Source organism: Ammospiza caudacuta, chromosome 19 (assembly GCF_027887145.1).
Source record: "Ammospiza caudacuta isolate bAmmCau1 chromosome 19, bAmmCau1.pri, whole genome shotgun sequence".
Taxonomy (NCBI): domain Eukaryota; kingdom Metazoa; phylum Chordata; class Aves; order Passeriformes; family Passerellidae; genus Ammospiza; species Ammospiza caudacuta.
Window position 1 is genome coordinate 9,440,180 of NC_080611.1, and position 23,850 is coordinate 9,464,029.

At 42.5% G+C, this 23,850-nt stretch overlaps 1 protein-coding gene across 1 annotated transcript in view; it reads right to left on the reverse strand.

Annotated features, from left to right (window-relative positions):
- The window catches only part of SMURF2 (SMAD specific E3 ubiquitin protein ligase 2), a 60,518-nt gene that overhangs the window by 4,667 nt on the left and 32,001 nt on the right, over positions 1 to 23,850 (reverse strand). Inside the window, exons 4-17 of the mRNA XM_058817285.1 lie at positions 19,754 to 19,887; positions 19,518 to 19,583; positions 15,836 to 15,920; positions 14,479 to 14,562; positions 12,348 to 12,550; positions 12,092 to 12,176; positions 9,973 to 10,131; positions 6,031 to 6,238; positions 4,476 to 4,579; positions 3,498 to 3,612; positions 2,911 to 3,089; positions 2,336 to 2,473; positions 1,862 to 1,982; positions 370 to 571 (exon numbers count right to left, since the gene is read on the reverse strand). Coding sequence (XP_058673268.1) covers positions 370 to 571; positions 1,862 to 1,982; positions 2,336 to 2,473; positions 2,911 to 3,089; positions 3,498 to 3,612; positions 4,476 to 4,579; positions 6,031 to 6,238; positions 9,973 to 10,131; positions 12,092 to 12,176; positions 12,348 to 12,550; positions 14,479 to 14,562; positions 15,836 to 15,920; positions 19,518 to 19,583; positions 19,754 to 19,887 — 1,883 coding nt within the window. The remainder of the gene's footprint in view (positions 1 to 369; positions 572 to 1,861; positions 1,983 to 2,335; positions 2,474 to 2,910; positions 3,090 to 3,497; positions 3,613 to 4,475; positions 4,580 to 6,030; positions 6,239 to 9,972; positions 10,132 to 12,091; positions 12,177 to 12,347; positions 12,551 to 14,478; positions 14,563 to 15,835; positions 15,921 to 19,517; positions 19,584 to 19,753; positions 19,888 to 23,850) is intronic.

Consider the following 23,850-nt stretch of genomic DNA (forward strand, 5'->3'; position numbering starts at 1 on the left):
TGAGCAGCCATTAAAAATACAATTCAGAGGGTCAGCGTTTCTCATGGGGACTCTGCTGTTAAATAAAAGTCTGAGCTTGAGTTGTGTTACTGCATTTCAGTCTAAAAGAGCTGTACAACTGATGAGGGCTTGTAAAAGTAGGAATTAAAACCCTGGATTCTGGAACCCCTTTGAGATCTGAGCTGATCAGAACCTCCTGCCAGAGAAGGAAGTGAAGAAATGAAATCAAAGAGCCATTTGCACCTGCTTAAGAAGGTACCACACAAACACACAGAAAAGAGCTACTGATTGCAATCAGACATTGAAATGGCTCTCAGAAGTCGCAGGGCAGCTGCAGCCCCACCCCAGCTCCAGCACAGCCGGCGTTACCTTGCAGCGCCTTGAAGCCCTGCAGAGGCACCCGCGAGGAGCCGGTCACGAACTGCAGCAGCCGCGCCCTCCTCTCCTCGTCGAAGAGCTCCACAGCCTTCCAGAACCACTTGACGATGTTGCTGTCGGGGGTGCAGTGTTTTAACCTCGTGTTTGCCTTCCAGTCGTTCACATCGATTTTTCCCAGTCCACAAATGATGAGCTGTAAATTTAAAATAGATTTATTATATTATTTCATCACTTGGTTTGGAGCCAAATTATGAAGAAATGATAGTGAAAAATGGACAGATTTTATACCAAAGGCAAATTGTAACTCCTCCCTCATCTTAAGCAATGCAGAAATATAAATTTCTTGTTTTTTTAATTTTACCTCTGTACACGAACCATTTTTCAAATGGTCTCAATTCAAATTAAAAAGAACCCAAACCATTTCACGCTTAGACAAGAGGGCCTTGACCAGTTAAACAGAAGCACAGACTGTACCCCTGTGTGACAGAGCAGGAATAATTCACATTTGACCTCAGGATTTCTTTAGGAACATGGCCCAGGGTGCAGTTTGGCTGGTCCAGCCCTGGAGCCCCAGAAGGAACCTTGTTCCTGTGACACCACACAAAGGACAGAGCTGACACTGCCACTGAGCTTTCAGTGCTCCTGAAGGGAGATCCACAATGGATCGGGTTCAGTTCAGGGAGGATGTGATCATAATTCTGAAGACATTTTTATGACTAAGAACACTGGACCTTCCCCTTTCTTATTCTACACTTGCAAAATGGCTCAGGGTTAGCAGCAGCTTGGCTGGCTCAGTGCTGGGAGTGAGAATATTTGGGATAAAGGAGGAGCAATCACCACATTCCAGCCCAGGGATCACAAACACATGTGAATAATTTACCTGTGGCCATTTTACATGGCAAACCCCTCAACTCCACAGACTGCAATTCCATTTCAGTTTAAAACAAGCTTGGGATCTGTGGATTTGCCTTCAGAGAATATTGTTTGGACGCTGATCCTGACATTCTGTAGCACACTTGTTTGTGACAGCACCTTTCCTTCTGCTGGATTTACAGGACCAATGGAGTCTGGCAGAACTGAGCTCTGCAAACCCCAGGTGCCTGACACCATTCAGGGCAGTGCATTAAGGGCTGACAGCTTCTTCTGCTGGCAGCATTGAACTGCACATGAGGAAACTGCCCTGGGAGAGCTCTGCACCAGGACTCTGATGGAACAGAGAACAGCCCGAGGTCACTGCAGGTCCTCAGCAGGCTCAGAGGGGTTTGAGCTGCAGGGGAGCCACTTGTGCAGTTGCTGTGAGCTGTCACCTCCAGGACACGGCCACAGCTCTGATGGGAGGCACACACACAGCCATGGTCCCCCTGAGCTGCTCAGCCCTTGCCCTGCCCCATCCCAGGTGAGAGCACACCAGGACAGCCCCGTGTTCCTGCAGCTCTGAGAGCCTCAGCACACCTGACACACAGCACAACACTGCTGCACTGACCTCCAGCTCCTTCTCATCAAATGTCTTCAGCAGATGTTGTGGGATTACTTCATTAAATCCCTTCTGGAGCGCCAGAAACTGAGCTTCAATTCCTCGCAAAAACCGCCAGTTCACATAAAGCCTGTGAGCAAGTGCAAATTGGGTTTGTGGAGGATGTATTCAAAGGCAATAGAGCTGCAATTCCATTTATCCAGCCCCAAACCACGGCCCCACTGACAGGATTACAGCCGAGCACTGCACAACCCCACAGCACAACACTGACAATTCAACAGTGTAACTGTTGAAGTAAATCCAGCATTCCTACATCACTTCTCACACAGCAATTTTAACAAGAACTCTTCTACTACCAAGATAAACTAATTAAGAGTTGCACTTTTGTCAGGCAGAGGAGACTGTTTCAGTAATGGCCTTCATTAACAGATCTTCCCCACTGTAGAAAATCGAAAAACAGTCTGGGAAAAGCTCCTGATGTACCTGACATATTCCTTTTTGTTCTCCTCGGTCACGGGGATGCTTTTGCCGTTGGGTTTCAGCTCGTGCTGGATGATCTCCCCGTAGGCGTTGTGCTCCACACAGAACGTGTGGTCCAGGACCCCGGTGATGTCGTTCTCACTGGTGCAAAGAAAGCAGCAAATGACTGAGGGAAAACAAATTCTGCAAATATATTACAGCCATGTTCTACATGACAGAAGCACAATTTCGTTTTTCAATGGCATTTCGAAGCCCTGCCTGGATGTAGAAGGTGAACATACAGTTTTACTATGTTGCATTTTAAAATCTTTATCAAAGTTTCCATGTTATATTTTAATAATCTGTTACTGTTAATAATAGGTAAAATTAATAAATTAATATTAACTCCACACACCTCCCCCCTAAAATTTGAGTAGCTTGAGCATTTTTAGCCTTAAAGAAGCTGAATTGTGTGAGAGATAGTTCTTAAATCTGCCTGAGAAGGAGATCAAAATACACCTCATTTCCAGGATTTAGGACCATTATCACATAACAGAGCCAGCATTCTAACATCCTGAGGTACCCTACAGAGTACATACAGTATCCAGACTAAGCTGTTATGGAGATCAGGGTCCACCAGTTCCATGTCATCCAAAGTAATTGGCTTCCCAAGCAGCTGCTTGTAGAAAGGCAACGTGAAGCCGCCGTCAATGTAGTGCCCGTGGAACACAGCCATCCCCATGATCCTGCCCACAAAGTGGAAATAGGACAAGTGTTCCTGGAACAGAGCAGAGACAAGGCCATGCTGCTGAGTGACACCCCCACTGCTGAGCATGAGAGAAAATTTCAACACCCAGAAAAGAAGAAAACCCCAAGCCCAAACCCTGTGCAGAGGTTTTGTTTTGTTTCATGGCACACTGAGTATTTCACTTCCAGTCCAGGAGTCTTACAAGTAATAATCAAACTGAATTTCTCCCAAAGGAATCATAAATTGACATCTGACAGAAAATTAAGAACACGTTTGCAAAGTCTGATCAGCGCTAAAAAGAAACCATCATATAATTGTAAAAATTCAGTGTCCAGCAGCAGCAATTGTAAGAATTTGGCTCCTGAGTGTTGAGCCCTGCCCAGGTGTGTGTTTGGTTTCTCAGAAATGCCAGATTTACAGCACTGGCACCAGCCCTACCGGGTTGACGGCAGAGTCGGGGTTGATCTGCAGCGTGTAAATGTCATCCCGGGAGTACTGGAAGAGCCCATAGTATGGATTCAGCATCTCATGGGACAGCAGGTACAGCCACTCCCTGGAAAACAAAATCTTTTATTGGAACTCTAGAGACAAATGCATTGTGACACTGAGAATCATTCCAAAAGTCTGGTTTTTAAAATTTTACTATTAAACATAAATGTGAAGGAAGTTATCTCTGAACATGCTGAGATATGGCTGAAATCAGAATTATTTTTACTAGCTCAGTAACCACACAACACCTGACAGCTGTCCAAGATTTTCCTTCAGATTACTCATCTCCAAGAGAGTTTCTGACTGTGATTCTCCTATATCCATTACACACTAAGACAAGACATTATGTATTCACTTAAATAGTGGGATGTTGGAATCAAAGCTCTTGATATAAATAATCTTTAAGGTAATGGATATATTTAGTTCAAGTTTTAATTATGTGTTCACAAATCAGTAAATAATGGTCTGACAATTGGGCATGTCATTTTTTTATAAGAGAAAAGTAACCTCAGACAGACTGAAGTTGCCCACCAACTGCTGGTGGCAACATTTTGCTTCAAACAGCAGTGACAGTTTGCAATTAAGCATATTTTTTGGTTAAAATTGTGCATAAAGACAAGTATTTAGTGGTATATATTCTCAGATACCCAAACTTCACTAACCAAAGAAAAATATGTTAATTTCTATAGATACCAAAACCTCTCACATATGACAGATATTTGACATGATGAGTAATTTGCATTTTATTTTCAAGAAATTAGTTCTTTTTTTTGAAGCATTTTTTTCTTTTACAATGCTACCTAGAGCCTTATGTTCTTCTGACATTTAATCTGTTACTGAAATAAAAACAAATGAGAATAATACAAAAGAAGATGGGCTGGTTGAGGATTCAAAGCACAGGGGAAGGACAGAGGAGCCACTGTTTACCTGGCCACACCTCCATAATCAAGGCCCTCCTCCCCACGGAATTTTATCATCAATCGTTTCCACAGGTCTTTTGGCCTCATCTTCATGACTTGCCGGTAGGATTCCTGTAAACACACAACACTTCCCTTTATTAACTGCTGTTTACAGAGAAAAAGCTGCTGCTGGGTATTGGAAATGAAGGGAGTTTCAGACTTGAGTCCAAAGGGAACACTCTTAAAGGGGACATTATTTTCCTGATCTTCATCAGTTGCTCAAATCACAGATTGTTTCTTCATTTTCTCCAAATGTGACAACACTTGTCAAACTGATGAGAAGCTGAGAAGAACCACCTCCCATTAAATTTCCAGGGGTGAGCAGTGATCAGAACATTGTCCCTCATTCTCACATTACTGATACAATTTTTTTATAAGTTAACTCCTTTAGTTTTCCATAAGAGCTCCTAGTTTTTGCAGCCTGAAAAGCCAAGAGTGGAGTTTGTACTTTGGGTAAAACACATGTGCCAGCCTCCAAGAAGCACCTGAAGAATGGAATCAGCAATGCCATCCCAGTAAAACCACAGGATTATTCCTCTGTCAGTAAGTGTTCACCAAAAAAACACAGAAAGCAAGTTGAAAGGGAGAACAAATGCAAAGGAATTAGAGAAAAAAAGAAAAGTCTGGTTCCTATTTATGTCCAGTACCAGCCCCAAGCTCTGCCTCTACAGGACAGAGGAGGCAGGTGGGTGTGTGGGGACCCAACACACTGGGCTGAACAAGAACATCGTAATTCTGTAGCCTTCCCTCCCTTCTTCTTTCAGTTGCTTACAAAGTGATCTGACTCTCCATAGGGAAGACCAACACAAATCTTTCTTGGCTGGGAAAAACTGTGACAACACAGTGGGGAGATCAAGTTTGTGGGTGGGGTAAAACTGCAACAGGGATGGGTGGGATGGGTGAAAGTCCTCAAAAGGACAAACTGTTCTCCAGAAAAGGCCAATGAATTATAAATGTGTTTAGTCAAGTCAACAGAATGATTCTGCTGAATCACATCCCAAAACAGAATGCAGAGACGCCACTGTGGGCATCTCTGGCCATTCAGAAGCCCAGACAGTTGTAAAACTGGTCTGATTGTGGAGAGAGAATTCAGATCAATGATAAGAAATCCAAACTCTGAAGAGGAATCCTTTTCAGTAGTAGTTTTACTTAAGATACACTGTATCAAAGATCACTAATAATAGAGCTGAATTTTTAACATCCCCTCTAAAACACTCATCAGCTTCTCAAATACACGGAAGGAGGGAGACAGGACTGTAAGACACATGAAGTGCTCAGACTCCTTCCCCAGTCCCTGACAAGGGCTGCACATCTCCAGCCACAGAGAAAGTTTGCCTTGATTTAGGTAGAGACATCTATGTCAATTACATGTCAGTGCTGGCATCCCCCTGGAATGGCTCCTCCTCACCACGGTACAATCCCAGTTTTAACTGCAGCCCCCGAGGTTCCATCTAAGTGAACAACTCCTTTACACAGCTACAAACAACCCCCTTGTTATAAAACGGGTCAAAATCTCGAGTTACCTCAAAAATCTCCTCCCTGGAGACCTCGATCCGACAGTGGCCAGCCTGGGGCTGCTGCTGGGACAGCTCCTGCCTCAGGATCTTCAGCTTCTGCACCAGGTCCCGCTTGTAGCGCGGCACCGTCAGGCACTCGGCCTCGTCCGGGAGCTGGCACAGGGACACCACCTGCTGCTGCTGCTGCTGCTGGTCCTTCAGCTGGTTCTGCCGGCTGCAACACACACAGCAGCCTCAGACACCCTTCATCCAGCCCCTGCTCCCTCCTGAAACCTGCAGGCATTCTACCTAAACTGCTTCCAATTTATTGTGATTATTACTGTGATTACGCTGAAAACGTCTGGGGCCAGTAAAGAATAAATTCAGAGCGATTTTATCCTGACTAAAGACATATGGCTCTGTCTTTCTTGGCAACTATCAGGTGGTTTTAGGGCTTGTTATTTCTATTAGTGCTACTCTACAAAGTATGCAAAAGGTTACAGCACATACAATAAGGTATTATCCATACAATTTCACTACTAAGCTGCTGACACTGAATTTCTCAGAGACCGTTTCCATATTTCCTTTGTGTGTTTTCCCTTCCTCCATTTTAAAATTCAGGGATCTGCCAAACACTCTGCCTCTAATCTCCAGTCAATACCATAGTCTGTTTTAAATGGCTTGTCTGGAAAAGAGCAAGCTTACAAAAAGATGTTTGTACTGGCAGCTTGGCAAGGACCTTGTCCCTTGTACCTGGCCTGGTCTGGACCACAGGAATGTGGGAGTTCACATGGAACTAATTGGCACAGATAAACAAGGATTTTTACTAGCAATTCAAAGAGATTTGGTAAATCTGACTTCTTACTAGGAAAAGTAAATGGATCATGTTGCAGAGATGTTCTCTCTGGGTCGTTTCTTGTACACAGTGAGTGGATATTTTTATAGCTTTTTAGTATGGCATTCCCAAGCAACACAGGATAAAAACTGTATTTTTAAAGCCTAAGAATATCATCTCTCTGTGGAGCACATGAGAATACCCTACATTTACTGGATAAATAAGAAACATTACAATTTAGAATGTTTTCCAGTGGAAAGCTAGTTCTTCTTGTTTTTTAAATAGATGGAACCAAACACAGTTTTAATGTATTTTATAATTTCATTTCAGAAATTAAATTTTAAATTTCTAAATTATAATGAATTTATTATAATTTAATAATTTAATGTATTTTAGAATTTAAATGAAATTTACATGTCAATGTCTGTTTTGAGACAAGGCCTAGTAGAAAACTCTCCTGGCCAACCAAAATTCACCTCCAGAGTTTTCCACAGGGACATCCAGAAAAATACAAATCATTGTAATAATTTAGACACACACTGGCTCTGGTTCTGTGGCTCTATGTCATTTGTGCCACGTGCATGGCAATTTTCACTTGTGATTAGTTTTAAATATGGATCTCATTTAAACTGTATTTACTTGATACACAAATTAAGACTAAATTCTTATTCTATAGTCTGGAATTTCTAATTCCATAAGGAGGATTAAGTGAAAATATTCCTTGTATAGGACTACCAGAGAAGGCCATATTTATATATTAAAGTGAGCACCCCTCCATACCACATTTAAGGGTAAAAAGTTCCCCAAAGCACAAAGTTAGACAGGGTCATTCTTAAAGGAAATGTAATGTCTGAAAAAAGCATGATTTTAGCATCAAATGAAATCATTACTTTTCACCACACAGTGCTTCCCAAAATAAGGAAGTACTAGGAGGAGAAAAATAAAATGCCATCTTCCAGATTTGACTAAAAATGATCAGTGCACTATTAGCTAAAGAACCTGCAGTGTTTGAGGTCATTAAATCTCATTTCTCAGTTTGTTTTCACAGCTGAGTGACCGTGCTTGATTCCATACAGTGCTTGAAGGATACAACTAAATACTTTTCAGGTGCTATTACTTATCAAAATTATCACAAACTCTTGGTCAATCTCTTAGAACAGAACTGGGTAACAAGTCTGATTATTTTCATAACTTACAATGTCATAACTGGAAGAACAAATGGCTTTACTCAGATCAATAGAAAAAGTATCACTGAGAGTGAATTCTTTCTCATTTGAGCCTATAACTCTATCACACCCATCCCACATGAAGTCTAAACTTATTTCTCAGATAATTTACAAAATGACAGGCCTAAGGCAAACTACTTTTTTTTTGGTTTGTTTTTTAAAGAACAAATAAGGAGGTGGGCTCAAGGCAGGGGAAACTTTCACACATCCTGTTTGGTGTAATAACAGAATAAACACCAAAAATGATTTATCAGGCAGCAGACTTTGCTGATGACACTGTTGGGTGAGTTTCTGAAATCCTTTCCTAATGAAAGACAGATGGACAAATGAAGAACTTCAGTACACTGCAGGAGAACTCTAAGTTCAAATAAATGCTAAATGGTTCTGTGATTCTGGAAATTAAAAGTCAAATTGGATTTTCCAGCTAACAAAGGTAGCTCTGTTATCTGTCCTCCACAATCCAGAACTGGCTACTGTGCCCCTTCTGCCATTTCAAAACAAACCCACCTGAGGAGGCCAGCTTGTCAAATACACCCAGTTCACTGAGCTTTCTACAGCTTCAGGACTGCACTGCTGTAGCTATGAGGGTCTGAAGTTTTTCTTGAAGTAAAATAACTGAATCTGAATTGATTTTAGGAACTTTTCTGTGTTTCAAACATGAACATGCTCCTTCACTGCTGATATTTTTCAAGATAATTTTATTTTCAAACTACCAATTTCAATTCAGCTAAAAGGAGTAGTGATTTGTTTTAGACTAAATAATAAACAACACTCGAAGTTTCTGGATGATGGCAGCTTACTGAAGTCCTGTAACATACACATATAAAACCGATGATTTCTCTAACATATTTTCTGTATTTAGGCTCCTTTCCCTCTTGGGGTGTGATTTCAAGTGTATATTGGGTAGAGGCTAGACAGCTTTAGTGTAATGCATAAAAGACATGCTGTCTCCTGGATATGACTTTCCATTCCTCAGCTTTGTCTTTTCGTGCTTGTTCCCATTATTCTTTCCTTCAGCTTTTCTTCCCAATGATTCACTTCCTCTCAGGACTATTCCTCCTACTGACTCCTCACCCAGGGCTGCCTGGCTTTCCATCCAACCAACTCTTCATTGTTTCTTCCACTTAACACCTACTCAATACTTTACAGGTGTTTCCCAAGAGTATTAAAAGGTATTAGCAGGAGAAACAATAGAATCAAACTCCCAAGTACCTCATACAAGCCGTCTGAGAGGAAAAAATGAGAGAAAAAAGGAAATATTTGTTTGCTTTTCGGTTTCCATTTTTAGTAGAAAATCCCCAGTGTGTAATGAGTGCCTAGGGGATAAAACACGAGCCAGAATTCTTTTAAGTCTCTCCTTCTCTTTTTAAAACTGTGAGATGAAATTATGATATCAAAACACGAAGGCAGAAAAAATGCGGTTCCTATTTTATCCTTTTTGTAAAACAACGGAGTTAAATTATTGGGGCCTTGTTTTGAGAACATATCAACTAGTGCTACTCTAAAACTGAAGGCAGGAGCCGAGTTATTTCTCCTTTACTCCAGGAGAATAGCTGGGCACTTGTGCACCCCTTCCTAACTCATCAGTATTTGACACCACTGGCTCACACACAACTTATTTTAAAACAAGTCCTTCATAGCTGAAAATAGAACGAAGTACAACGAAAACAAAGTGTCTCTCTTGCTGTTAGGAAAAAAAAAAAAAATCTATGGGCCAGCAGACAGCATTTGCTTCCCTCCCCCTGTGCATCACAACAGCCACATTCCTGCCTAAATGCTCCTGCAGGCTCTTTTCAAGCTCATCTTTGCCGTGAAACAGGGTAAGTTGGTGATGTGTCAAAGAATTACTCCTTAAAGGCTCCGGGAATGGCAGAGCACATCCCGACCCACAGCAGGCTCCAGACTCACTTCAGGACCAAGTGCAGGTTTGCAGAGAGCCGCGGGTCCGTGAACTGCGTCGTTCTGTTGTTATGGTCAACAAAATAAACCCTGCCCGTCGCTGTATTTCGGATCTCCCATCCAGGAGGCAGCGGACCAAGCTCTTCACAATTGATGTTGCTAAGATCCCTGTGAAAACAAATATAAAATGAAAAATACCTCAGCAATTGGCCTCCGAGCCAAACAAGCGTAAATGTAACAGAACAATTCCATGAAGTCTGAGAAAATGTATTGTCTCAGAAACCTGATCTGTTCAGCTGGAATCTCTGCTCCCAAGGTACGCGCCCACCACAGCAAAAACACACACCCCAGAACACATGCCGTGGGGAAAAAATTCTTATCAAATAGCCCTCATTCTGCAAACTAACTTCAGCTGTTAAATTAATAAAGGCTTCAAACAAAAATAAAGACCATTGCCATATTTGTCAAAATGGAATTGCAGTTCTGCACCAATTCTGACAGAAAACATTTTTTAAAACAACATTAGTCACGTAAGGAGCTGTGAATCACACTTTAGAAACTCATACAAAACAAAACTGTATTTCTGAAGAGTTAGACTTTCCATGAAGAATTACACATGGGATGTGCATGGCACTGGCTGCTTTGCCCCAGAACCCCAGGAGCCTGTGGGAAGCAAACAGCTCTCTCTCTAAGTATTTCAAATCAAGTAGATGAACAATGACTCAGCTCTGCCCTGAGCAATGCAGAGGTGGCTCAATAGGTCTCAAGAAAAATTCTGCTGAAATTAGGAAGATGTAAATTCATTCCAGAGCCTCACTGAAAACAAATGCTGGTCTCCAAAAATACACACTGATTATTCATGGATGCAATTCACACCTCAGACCCCTCACACTGTCCAGTGCAGCTCTTCCCAAAGGTGTTCAGCTCTCCCAAAATCATGGGAGCTGAGGGAGGAAAGAGCCAAGGGACAGAATGCCTTAAAAGGTGCAGTCTGCAGGGATTCCAGAGACTCAAGGAGCCACTGATGGAAACATGGAAACAAGCTCTGGGATGGAACTGCTGCTGCTATTCCCCACGAACACACTGTTGCTGGACTGCAGGGATTACTTGTGCTGGATACATGGCTGTGGCTATTAGCCTCAAAAATACAATATTCCTCAGAAATGACATAAATTCTATCCTCATGCAAACAATTCTTGTTCTCAGAGACACTCCTGCTGTTTGTGCTGCCACACCTCAGGGCAGTGCTGAGTTAGACTGCACGCAGAACTATCACACCCCAAACTTAAGGATTAGATCTTCATATTATTTTTTTTTAGAGCCTGTTTTTGCATAATACACAAGTCACTGACTTCCCACTAACTGCAGCCTCAGCTCTTCAGGCAGTGCATCAAACCTGCATCAAAGCAAGGTACAACCTTCCAACAGAAAAACAGTGACAAAACTCCATTTCAAAGCTGCCAATTTCAAACCACGCAAATCTCACACCACCATTCCTGACTTTAGGAGGCAAGTGTTTACAAGAGGATTTATTATCATTTACAACAGGATTTCTTGGTTATTTAAAGGACAATCAGAAGCTATCAATAATTTCCACTATCATCCTTTCCTTTCAAACACATCAGCAATAATCATGTGTACTTTCATGAACAGTATGTACATGTATATTGTGTAAATAAGGATATGGAATTTAAAATACTTAGGATTTGTTGTTTTCCAAGTGTTAAGATAATTGCAACAGGAAAAGCAGTTTGACTGTTTCAATTCAACCCACTTTTCACCAAAGTACCTTGATGGCACTTCTTTTGGAAGTGTTCAGATTCTACTCTTTGTTTCATTATTTTGCAGAGTACTAAAATCTGGACTTGGCTCTAAATCATATGCAAAATCTAGAATCAGTGAACTGTTCCTGTTTCCAAAACACTACTGTAATTTATTTCCCAGTTTTCCATTTTTTCATTACAATACCAACTTGAAGCAGACAGACTAATTCATTTTGATGAATGACATGTTAAAATAATGTATTAGGGGCCAAGAATCAGAAATATTAGCCAGAGAAAACTTTGAGGAGAGCACTGCTTAAGTGATTTTGATTTGAAATATTAAGGGTACTTCCATAATTTCTTACCTAGGTACTCTTGGATCGTGCCACGTGCTGACACCAGTTTGAGTATGCAGAAAATAGACCTGACCTTGCTGAGTTGTCCTTTGCTCTGTGAAATCAAGACAAATTAATAAATACAAGAACAAAAAATGAAGCATGGAGACTCACAAAGACCAATTTCCTTCAACCAAGGAATGCAAATACCTCCCACATGAGAAGACACAACCCATTTTCCCTGTTTCTTGAGCGCCCCACGAGTGACCCCGTGTGATTTCCATACCATATCCCTCAGGCAGGTCGGGAGGGGTGTGCAGGTGTGTCCTGCTCATGTAGTTCCTGTGCCTCTGCGAGCGCACCCTCCTCTCGGCCAGCCGCGGATCCGCCGCCTGCCCGCAGGACGCGCCGTTGGTGCCGCCGATGGGAGTGTTCTCATCCACCAGGCAGCTCAGGGGCCTGCCCGGGCTCGAGTACTCCGATGCTGGCCTGGGGACAGAGGGGAAAACTCAGTGTGGTGCCATGAGGGTCACACAGCACACCTGGGGGGGAGCAGCTGCACCCCGGGCCCAGCAGGACACCTCAACCGGAGCAGGTCTGTGCTCACCAGAGGAACCAGGCCTGTGCTCACCGGGCTCGAGTACTCTGATGCTGGCCTGGGGACAGAGGGACAACCTCAGTGTGGTGGCCATGAGGGTCACCTGTGGGGGAGCAGCTGCACCCTGAGCTCTGGGGACACCCCAGTGACCTGCCCAGCAGGACACCTCAACTGGAGCAGGTCCGTGCTCACCAGAGGAACCAGGCCCGTGCTCACCGGGCTCGAGTACTCTGATGCTGGCCTGGGGACAGCGGGGAAACTCAGTGTGGTGGCCATGAGGGTCACACAGCACACCTGGGGCAGAGCAGCTGCACCCCGAGCTCTGGGGACACCTCAACTGGAGCAGGAAGCTCCTGGTCCACGCTCACCAGAGGAACCAGGAACCTCCTCACCTCCTGTCACCACATTGCTCTTCACAGAGAAAAGCAAGGCACAATTCTTCCAAGAATATTTCTGGGTTTCGCGTTCTCAGAGAAAGAAAAAACAATTCTTATCTCATTTACTGCTTCTGTGTTGTTCTCAAGTGGAATGCATCATGGAAGATTGTTTACCTGAAGGGAATTGATAATTGGATTCTGGTGTGAGTGTTTTGATTCACTGGCCAATTGAATCCCGGTGTGTGTGTGGGGACTGTGGGCTGACAGTCACGAGACTGTGAAGTTTGAGTTGAGTGCTTGGCAGACTCACTTTAGATGTAATATAGTGTAATAGAGTATAGAATAATATAATAAAGTAATTAATTAGCCTTCTGATAAGATGGATAAGTAGTAATTAGCCTTCTGATAAGATGGAGTCCTCATCATTTCTCCCTGCCACTGGGGCTGTCTTGCTCCGATAACCTCCAAACTTTCTCACCTTGCCTTCGTGTGGCTGAGGAAGTGATCAGGCCTTGTTATTCCTTCTAACTTTTATGGAATGTTATTAGGCCAGGATGGTGAAAAAGGGCTAAGCAAGAATAAAAGCAGTTGCTCACAAGAGCAGTGTGATTTTGTATCTCAATGCTGCTTTCAAAAGGATTTTAAATGGGTTAAAGGGGGATTTACAAGGTCACAAGAAATCCCCAATACAAATGATACATTTTGCATTTGTTTTTCTACCGTGTCTAGAGTTTAGAATGGGTATTTCAATATACCAGAATATACAATATACCAGAAATAGGAAAACAAAAAGCTGTTCAGTCCTTTCAATCCAAAACTGCAAACATGTATCAGAGCTGACAGTGTTAACAGTCCAGATTATTTAAAATCAAATATATCCATGCAGAGACCAGAATGATATTGAGAATGGAAGAGAACATCTGCAGGCACAGACAATCTACAGAGGATTCTGATAAAAATGCAATGACACTGCCTGCAGCACAGGCAACAGCAAAAGTGGCTTGAGGAACAGTTTCACAACACACATTTACAGTGATCAGAAAAAGTGATCACAATGATTTCCAAACACACTCTGCAGCCATCAGCTGTAGCTGTTCTGGGTTACATGGTCACAGAGCAAGGTCTGACAGCTACTCATGGTCTCACTTCTTCCCCCCTTTAAGATATCTGCAAAATGTAATCTCTGTATTTACAGAGCTCTACCACAGCATCTCTGCAAGAAAGCAAAGATATTACAACTAGGGCAGGGATAAAAGCAGTCAGAATGATCTTCTGAGTTAAACATTAGGCAGACTGAAGGAAAAGGATGCTGAAAAAGAAAGCATTCAGCTTGTGCAGAGTGACTGAGCAGAGGAATGAGCAACCCAATCCCCCTGTGAGAGCCCCTTGGAACTGCTCAATAACCAAACTCATCCTCCCACAGCATCCCAGGAACTCCTCACCGTGTGGGTCGCTCCCACTGCGTTGTCCTTGTGATGTGGTTTAGATACTGGATCCTTCCAGAAGCAGTCCTGCGCTCCTCCCACCTGCAGGGCACACAAAGGCACTGAGGGGCATTTCTAGGAAACCAGGGCACAGAATGTTTCCAACAGAAATGCCCAGCTCAGGAAGACTTACACTGCTATGAATCATGTTAGCTGAGTGAGGTGACAGGAAAAAACTGAGAGTTCAACTCTGAATGGTTGAACATATTCTTCCCTTGAACCAGGCACATCATTAACAGTATCACACCTTCATATTCAATAATGACTTGAATTCTAATTAAATCCAAATAGCCACATAAAGGAACTTCTTGGAAACATGTTTAATAATGCATTTAACTTCTTTTGACCACTGACTCCAAAAAATGCTTTCATAGCATCTTCATGCACTGCTTTCCTTCATTAAAAAGTCAGCTTCAAATAATGTGACTTTTGAATTATCACTAAATTTGCACACTGAAATGCACGAGGCTGTACAGCAAACTTTGAAGTTACACAATTAAGTGAGCAATATTTATGCAAGGAACATTCTGAAGTGAAAATTTAGAAGCATTTTCAGAAATGGTTTTGACTTATCTTGACTTCAAATTAACAAAAGAATGCTGTTACAGACCAGGATGATAATTTGCATTTCAAAATTCATCCTCTGAAAACTCATTTTCTCCTGTCTTTACCTGCCAAGAATCACATTCAGAAAGTCTGTGTTTGCTCTGAAGAAGTTGCTGACAGCACCAGAACCTAAACCAGAGTATTTTCCTGTGTTTGCAAAACTGTTCTAGGTGATAATGATGTCATTGACTCTCACAGGGACAAACAAGAATCCTAAACCCTACTTTTGGAAGGTAAATACAGCAAGAACTTGGGCTGCATTACCTTTCCCAGTCACGTTTTCTTCCCTAAGAGGTGCATGAAGAAGTTATCCATGTTTATCACAGTGGATCTACACCTCTGCATGGTGCTGCAGAAGGGCAGCCAGGCAGTGTGGTCACTTCCTTGCTACAAAACTACTGCATGCATAAGGCACTTTGCTGGCTGTGATTTAATCTGAAATATGTGTTTTCTTGGACAAGTTACTTTTCAATACTTTTCAAAGCATTTCTTTACGTATGTCACCCCCCCTTTTCCAAGTGGAGATAAGACAACAGCCAAACTATCAACTGCTCTGTGCACCCCAGCTGGCTCAGCTCCTGTTCTGAAGGCAGAGCTGCAGAACTCTGAATGCAAGATTTAAAATACTTTATTTGCAAACTGTCTCACTATCACAGAAGTCTGTTGCATGAGCTGCATTTGTGTTTACATCACAGGGATGTCAGCTTACCCGTCTGGTAAATCGTTATCGAACAAGCGACTGCAGTCCACAACTTGTCCTCCTGTGCCTATTCGGTCTCTGGACTGAAGACTGACTATTAGGATAATAAAAGAGTTATTAAAGATGTGGCATCTGAATGCAAATTGTGGTTACATTTGAAAGAGAATTGGTACAACCTGGAGGACTAAGCTGAGACAGATTCAGGATATTTTTTTCCTTCTCACAAATCAAAGATGTTTGCAAAGGAACTTGGTTTTCATACATGGAATTCTCTACATCTTACTTCCAAAAAAGTTAGCTTAAGGAATATGAGTACATGTTAAGGCAGAAAAGGAAGTGAACTGTGAAACTGCAATTAATTTTGTGTGTTGAGATGGACTGTGGCACTCAGCTGGTGGCAGTGGGTGCCACCTCACACACGGCTGGGACAGGCCAACAGCAGAACTCTGAACAGGAAGAGCTAAAATAAGGAATTCCTCCCTGGCTTTGACTCCTTCTCGCATATTTTGTGCACCCATGGGTTCCAACACACACACAGACACACAAACACAAAACCAGGCAAAATGTAACTGCTAGAAGCACTTTTAGATTTGGTTTATTGGCTACTTTCTAACACCAATAGTAAGAAGTCAAATGCAACTCAAAGCAGCCTGAAAAGCCCTTGCCTGCCCTCACCGAAACTGCTTCACTTTTAATTTTTTTTTACATGATTCACTATAATGGGTATTTATGCCTGAAGCTTTTGTACCGCAATTATGAAAACAAAGATTTTTTTTTAGGCTGCTTTTGTTCCCAATATCACAGTTTGAAAGTGTCCAATCTGATAATTTATGACACTTGTGTTCCTGTGGGGTTGGGGTGTTTTTTTGATGTTTTGTTATGCCTTTAACAATAAAACAATTGCTTAAAAAGCTAAATACGTGCTGTGGCCCACATTTCATGAGGTGGCATTAACATACCTCTGGACAACTGTCTTCAAGTCCTATTTATAAGCAGTGAAATGATTTTAACCTGGATGCAACCAAACTTTTGTAAAGATCAGAAAGTTTGAAAAGCTGGAGCACAACTGACAGATTTTGCCTGAGACCCCAAATTTTCAACAACAACATGTTTTGAAGCTTAGAACTCAACAGACCAACCCAGGGAGCTCTGGAGTACCTGCTGCATTCCTAACCACATTAACCCCTCATGGTCCATGAACTCTAACATTACAGAACAACTTCAGAGGGAAAGACACCTTTAAATTCAACCAAATCAGGATCTCACATGATGTATTTACTCTGCCACAACCCCACACACTTCAAGTTCACACCAGTGCAGGTAGGCAAGGTTTGGCAAGCAAAAAGAGACAGGAATTAACAAAAACAAAGGCAAGTGCCTCCCCTTTGCCTACGTGAGGAGCAAAATTTGTGCACGGCTTCATTTTGTAATAAGTAAGGGCTTATTTTTTCTGCACTGCCACATCAGAAATAAAAGAATGGCACAGAAGAGCTGCAAGATTAAGACACAGTTCTCATGCCCCTGGATCCATTGCTGAAAATGCCCCCTTTTCTTCCTGTCTTTGAAGAGAACCCAGGGATTCAAGATCAAGTTCTCCTTGGTCCCTGTACCAAGGCATACCCACTGTGCACTTGATTTGTAAGATTATCATCTGCTGAAGGCATCAATTACATTTTAATATTGGTTTGCAATATTGCATGGTCTCTTAATTTAAGAGAGTTTATAATTGGAAGAACTGAGAGTATATTTATTCTGTCTTTTACTTATTTTTAATCCAGATTTCTCTATCATCTAACTACTGCAGTGGAATTACTCAGTTTTACTGAGGCTCATTCATCCACTCAATAAAGTTGCATTAGTGAAGAAAGATTAAAATATAAGAAGATTAATAATGACAACTTAAATAAAAAAAGACAGGAGTCTCTGGAATCTTACCAAGGATGCATTAAATTAAAACAGAACCATGACTGAGTAAACTTGACCTTTCTGATGATATCACCAGAAAACAGAACATAGATTTGCTCTGGGTCTCTGCTGTAACCTGACAAGGTGCTTTTCTGTAGGTTCAGTGCACAAACAGCTCCTGGTGTCAGGGGCAGCCCCAGCAGCACCCCAGGAGAGGCAGAGCTGCTTTGGCACACCAGCTGAAGCAGCCTGGCAGTGCAGCCTGTGCCCACACTGCTGATAGCTCTGACTACTGCTCCCTGACCAGTTCTCTCTGAAATGGATTTGCCACAGGCCTCCCAGACCTTTCTGCTCTGGGGAGGGGTTTCTGGGTTGGTTTTTCCCCTTTAATGAATGGCAGCAGTCCCCAGCATGCTGACCAGGATGTGAGTTCATACTCTGGAGGGCAGCATGGGAGCACAGTCCCTGCTCTGAGCTCTCAGCACACCCTGAGGCTGCTCTCCCCTGCTCCCAGCTCAGCCTCCCCTCCAAGGGCACCCCCAAACAAAGCTGCACACACAGGGATGCTCAGGGGAGCAAAGCCAGCAAGCAAACCAAACCCACAGCAAACACACCCCAGAGAAGTGACTGATTCATCCTCTGCGCAAGCTCATGTGGAAAATTTAATTGGGAACAGCCTGAAGGGTCAGCAATGCACTTACAAATCCACATTTCCACCATCATTTCACTCCCCTGTGCCATCACACTCTGATCTTAATGCAAGCACTTGCAGATCAGACAGAGAGAGATGATTAAAGCAACACCAAGAGGTAAAGCCACAGGTGTGATTCAACAGAGGGAGGCAAACAAACACACTTATTTGCTGACTAATATTTCAGAGGTGTTCCCTGGCTGACAGAAGTGCTGTTTGGATAGAATTTCAACTAAGAATTGAACATAGAAATTCACTTTCCCTCATGTCCAAATATTCTCATTAACATCTTGTTGTATAAATAAAGAACTTCCTTATCCTGACCAACTTTTGATTTAAATGACCTATTAGAAATGCTGAGAACTGAGAAGGGACCAAAGAACTGAGAATGCACTAAAAATAGAGTATTTATGAAGCTTTTTTGTGGATACTTGCTTTTTAATTTCCCAGCTTCTTTTTAATTCTGAAGTTATTTAAAGTTCATGAGTTCACAGAACGACAAAGCACAGTTATTGAGGTTGTTGACAGACTTGTTAATAAGCCATGAAAACACAAAATTAATTGATCAAGTCATCCCAGACAGCAATTTTACTTGCTTATAAGCAAGATGTTTTTTAGGTTTTCCCCAAAACCTAAAGGAAGCACAGCCTTGCTGGAGCTCTGGCCAATTTTATAGTCAGTTTTTCACAGAGAGTTCAGACACAAACTGCCATCATCCTTTACAGTGAAATTAAAAACTTTCTAATTTTTTTTTTATTACCTATGGTCTTATTTGCCCCAACATTTATTATAATATTGTGGTTTGAGGCTTTTTTTAGGTGGTTTGAGCATTTTGGTTTGGGTTTTTTTGGTTTTGTTTTTTGGGGGGGGGGGGGGGGGGGTTTAATTCTCTACTTCTATAATTCTAGCCTGAGGTCCAAATAGCTCTGCCAGTAGACAGGAGCCATTATATATAGAAATATATAGAAAACAGAATATTATTTTAATATGTATATAGAAATAATATAGAAAACTGACATCTAGAAGAGTTATTTCTATAGCTACCATAGAAACTAAAGATAAAAAGAGAACTTGAAGATAAAAACCTTTACTCACCTACTATCTGTCCTCTAACAGTATCGTTGTCATTTGGCCCAAGCTTGCAGAGATCCAACCTCTGATCTACAAAATGAGGGCACAAAATCAAAAACAAAACAAAACACCATCACAAACCACCTGGAATATAAAAGCTTTATAAAAGCTAGCAAAAACCCAATTAAGTGTCATTTTTCAAAAGGCTGTACATGCAAGCTTGGGCTGAAAGAGAAGAAACCTGTCCTTAGCTTACTTACAACCAGTGTCTTTAAGGCGGTTGATGGCGTTTGAGAGAAGCCTGACACAGCCAAGAAAACCAGCTCCCTGCTTTTTGTGAATTTTCTTGTGGTTCCACACACTGATCGTTATTGAATCCGACTTCCCAATGTATCTGAAAAACGTGGAACAAACAGCACTGTCAGTGCCACTCACTGAACACTTTGATGATGCATCAGAAACCACCTTGGGGGAAGAAAGATCACCACCTCATTAAAAATTTAACACACACTGTAATGGCAAGAGAGAGCAAGTCACCTGCAGGTAAGATGTACACTGGAGTTCAATGGGAGCATGTCTCATGGAGGAGCTCACTTGAATACAAACTGCTCTGAAAATCTGATTTGGGAGGGGGCACTCATGGGAACTGAAATCTGTTCCAACAACAACACCAGCAGGCTGAGGACTGGCCCTCCACCCCAGCTCTCCGAGCAACCCCAAACATGTTAGCCCCATGCCCCAGCCCAGCCTGCCCCAAGGGGACAATGCTGTGGCACCCCAGCAGTGTCTGGGGACAGCAGGAGCAGGGACAGCAGCCCCAGTGCAGGGCAGGAGCCAGGAGCTCTCTGGGGCTGCTCCTGCAAGTCCCAGTGATGCGGGGAGCCCCGGGGAGTGCGGGGAGCCCCGGGGAGTGCGGGGAGCCCCGGGGAACGCGGGGAGCCCCGGGGAACGCGGGGAGCCCCGGGGAGTGCGGGGAGCCCCGGGGAGTGCGGGGAGCCCCAGCAGGCAGCACTGCCAGGCCAAGGCATCCCCCAGCTGCAGCTCCCCCAGCCCAGGGGGCTGATTTACCCTCAGTAAGGGATGGCTGGGACACTCCTGACACTTTACAGCCACACAGCCAGGCCACAGGGGCTGGGCTGGGATGTGCCACCTTCCCCTCCTGCCCAGGACTCTCCTCACAGCATTCCCACAGAAATAAACCTGGATCTGTGTGCACTGCCTTGGGAAACCTGCACACTGCAGTTTGCTTTACTTCTGCTTTTTTTTGTCTGAAGCTTTGCTCTTCAGAGGCAATTGCTTTGTGAGCTTGTTTTTGTTTTCAAAACGTTCAGAGGACAGTTTCAAAACACTCAAGATAAATCAGTGATTGCCAATACTGAATTATTACGGCTGTTTCAAGTTGAGGGAAATGAATTTGTAACTATGGCTTAGATCCCAAAAATTGCTTGTAGTTCTCTCTTCCCAGACCACAAATTCTGGCCTTAGTTTAGTTCCAAGTGCTTCTTTTTTATTTGTTTTTGAATGAAAACTGATCAACCAATGTCTAAATACATCTCCCCATTGACTGTGGCTTTACTGGCTTTTAAACATCTTAATATTTTCATAAAGATAGAAATGATACTGTCAAGGTTGGCAAACCAAATAATTGAACTAACTGGCATGGCTTAAAATTACAGCTGTGATCAGGTTAACACTTCTCCCATTCTTCCTTTTTCAAAAAGCAGAACTTGTATAACTTCTTTTTCCCATGTGCACTCAGCAACTAACCCAAGAAGTAGAAGACAGAAAAACCTCATGGTTAAAAGTAACCACTGCACATTTACACAAAAACAAACCCAAACTTCACATTAAAAAGCCCCCAAGTTTTTTTAATAGTAAACTGATTGTGTAATATAGGTCAGATTTTTGGCCTTACAACCTTGACAATGCCAATTTTGCATAAAGAAAAGAGATGAAGATGGGTAATCACGTGCACAGCTGCAGTCTACAATGCTTTATGTACTTAAAATAAATTCTTATGAGAACAATTTAGGTGCACTTAAAAATAAAGACTTATCATGACCTGTCTTGAATTTTCCAGTTTTCCTTGTTGCTTTAAAAAAGTCAAAGGTATATGGTTAAACACAATTTCATAACAGAACAGTTTGAATAATATGTAGAACAGCTGAATACACAAGACAGTTTCCAAGAATTCCTGTAATGTTTCAGGGTGAGGTTCTCAGGGTTGGGATGAACAGTCACCATCCACACCAAGCAGGTGGGAACTTCACATTCTGCTATAATCTACTCTTGATTTTTGCACCCAAAAACCTGGGTTGGTTCACACTTTAAAAGGAAATAAGCAAGACAAGCTGCATTTTTCCAAATAAAAATGTCTAATTTTTGATAAAGGAAGAAAATAAATATTAAGTAACATCTAGCTGGCTTTACAGCAAAATGTTTCATCTACATCTCTGCATCATTTCAGGCATAAAAACCCATGGTTGTATTTAGAGAGTGACATTAGGATGAGCTGACATTTCCAATTCATTTGGTGGATAAGTTACATTTGTTTTACATCATCTGGCAATAAGGTTCCAACATAAAAGCCTGAGCTAGAAATTTTATTTTTTTATTTAAAAAGTATGTTCCAAAAAATAAAGTGCAACAAACCAAACCAGAAACAAAAAACCAGAACCTCCCCATTTTGTGGGATAATTCTGTCTTCCTCCTTGTAATTAAAGTTCTTGGAGCTTATATTTCTTTTTTTCCTCTATCCTATCAGCAATATCTATTCCACAGCTTCAGGACTTCAACAGAGATAATGAGATTAGTATTAATGAAGTGGAAACATAGAAACTCAATTGCATAGACATTTTGTTGACTTTCATATTATCTGAACATTTACAATTAAGACTTTGGTTAAGAACTGCATGTTCAGAAATTTAAATTTCCCTACTCTTAGCACTTCCACTTCTAAGAAAAAGCCATCAAATTAATGCCTTAGTAGAAACCTCTAAATTATTTAAATAAAAATTTAGAACACGGGGACAATTGTTATTTTGTCTAGCACTGAGGAAGGTTTGGAATTGAGTGACTTTTCATCCCCATGGCATTACATACACTTTCCCTGAAGAGTTCACCTCACTGAGAAATGTGAAATGAAGAAAGTGGAAAAATATATTCCTGAAAAAACACACCTCTTCCTGATCACAAGCCAGACATACTCCCTCCAGAAAGAGAGAAAAATGCAGCATCACGACGTATGAGCTCAGGTTTGGGAGCCAGGAATTCCCTATTTCTAATCCATGCTGTCACACAGACTGTTTTTACGACCTGGATTAATTACTTAGATTTTTTTTCTCCATTTTCCCATTTCTGACTTTTTTTCTAATATAATCTCAGCTTTGAGCTACCAACTGTTTTCACACTGGGGAGAAGAAGGTGTGAAGAGACAGAATGAAAAACAGCACCCCAATATTTTTCTCCCATCTTCATTCATTTCCTTCCTGGAATTTCCCTTCTGTGCAGCAACTGAAGGGTGTCTGAGCCTCTGGGATGGTCCCCAGGACCTGCCAGGGCTGTGGCTGGGGCAGGAATGGAGAAGGAATGGGGCAGGAATGGAGAAGGAATGGGGCAGGGATGGGGCAGGAATGGAGAAGGAATAGGGGCAGGGATGGGGCAGGGACATGTGGCACTCACTGCCTGCTGCGAAGGGCATCAGCTTCATCCAAAGGGCCTCAAGCCCCACGAGGAGAAGGAAAAGGAGGTGCCCAGAGCTGTTTGATGGCTCTTTAGGAGCTCATCTAGGATGGGATTGTCTAAAGCAGCACCAGGCAGAGCTGCTGCCTTCTCTCCCTGAGAAAAATCCAGCATCCTTAGCATTAACTAAACAAAATAGAGTCAAAGGATTGGGGGAGAAAAGTGATTCTGCCAGGGCAGCGCAGCAGCCTGAGGATGTGGAGGCACCAGAGAGCAGCAAAAGCTGCAGTGAGGAGATTTTGGGAAGAGGAGAAGTTGTTTTGGGGAGTTGCATGAGGTTCCATTGGAGAGAGATCCCAAAGGAGAAGAGGAGCCGGGGGGTGAGGACCTGAGGGGCACAGACTGAAGCTGGGCCCAGAGCAGGTTTTGGTGGAGGTGATGGTACAAACACCTTTCAGAGGGAGAGGGGATGGGACCTGCTGTGCCTTAGGGGCAGGGGCTGCTGGAGAGGCTGGGCAGGACAATGTGGGACAGGTCTGGCTACCACAGGAGGGAAAAAGGGGAAGGAAGAGAAAAAGGGGATTAAGTTCCTGAACTGCTGGTTTAGGTAGTTTAGTTCTGAATGCAAGAAGGCTGTAAATGTGTCAAGGCTGGTTATTCAAAAGCTCTGAGGAAA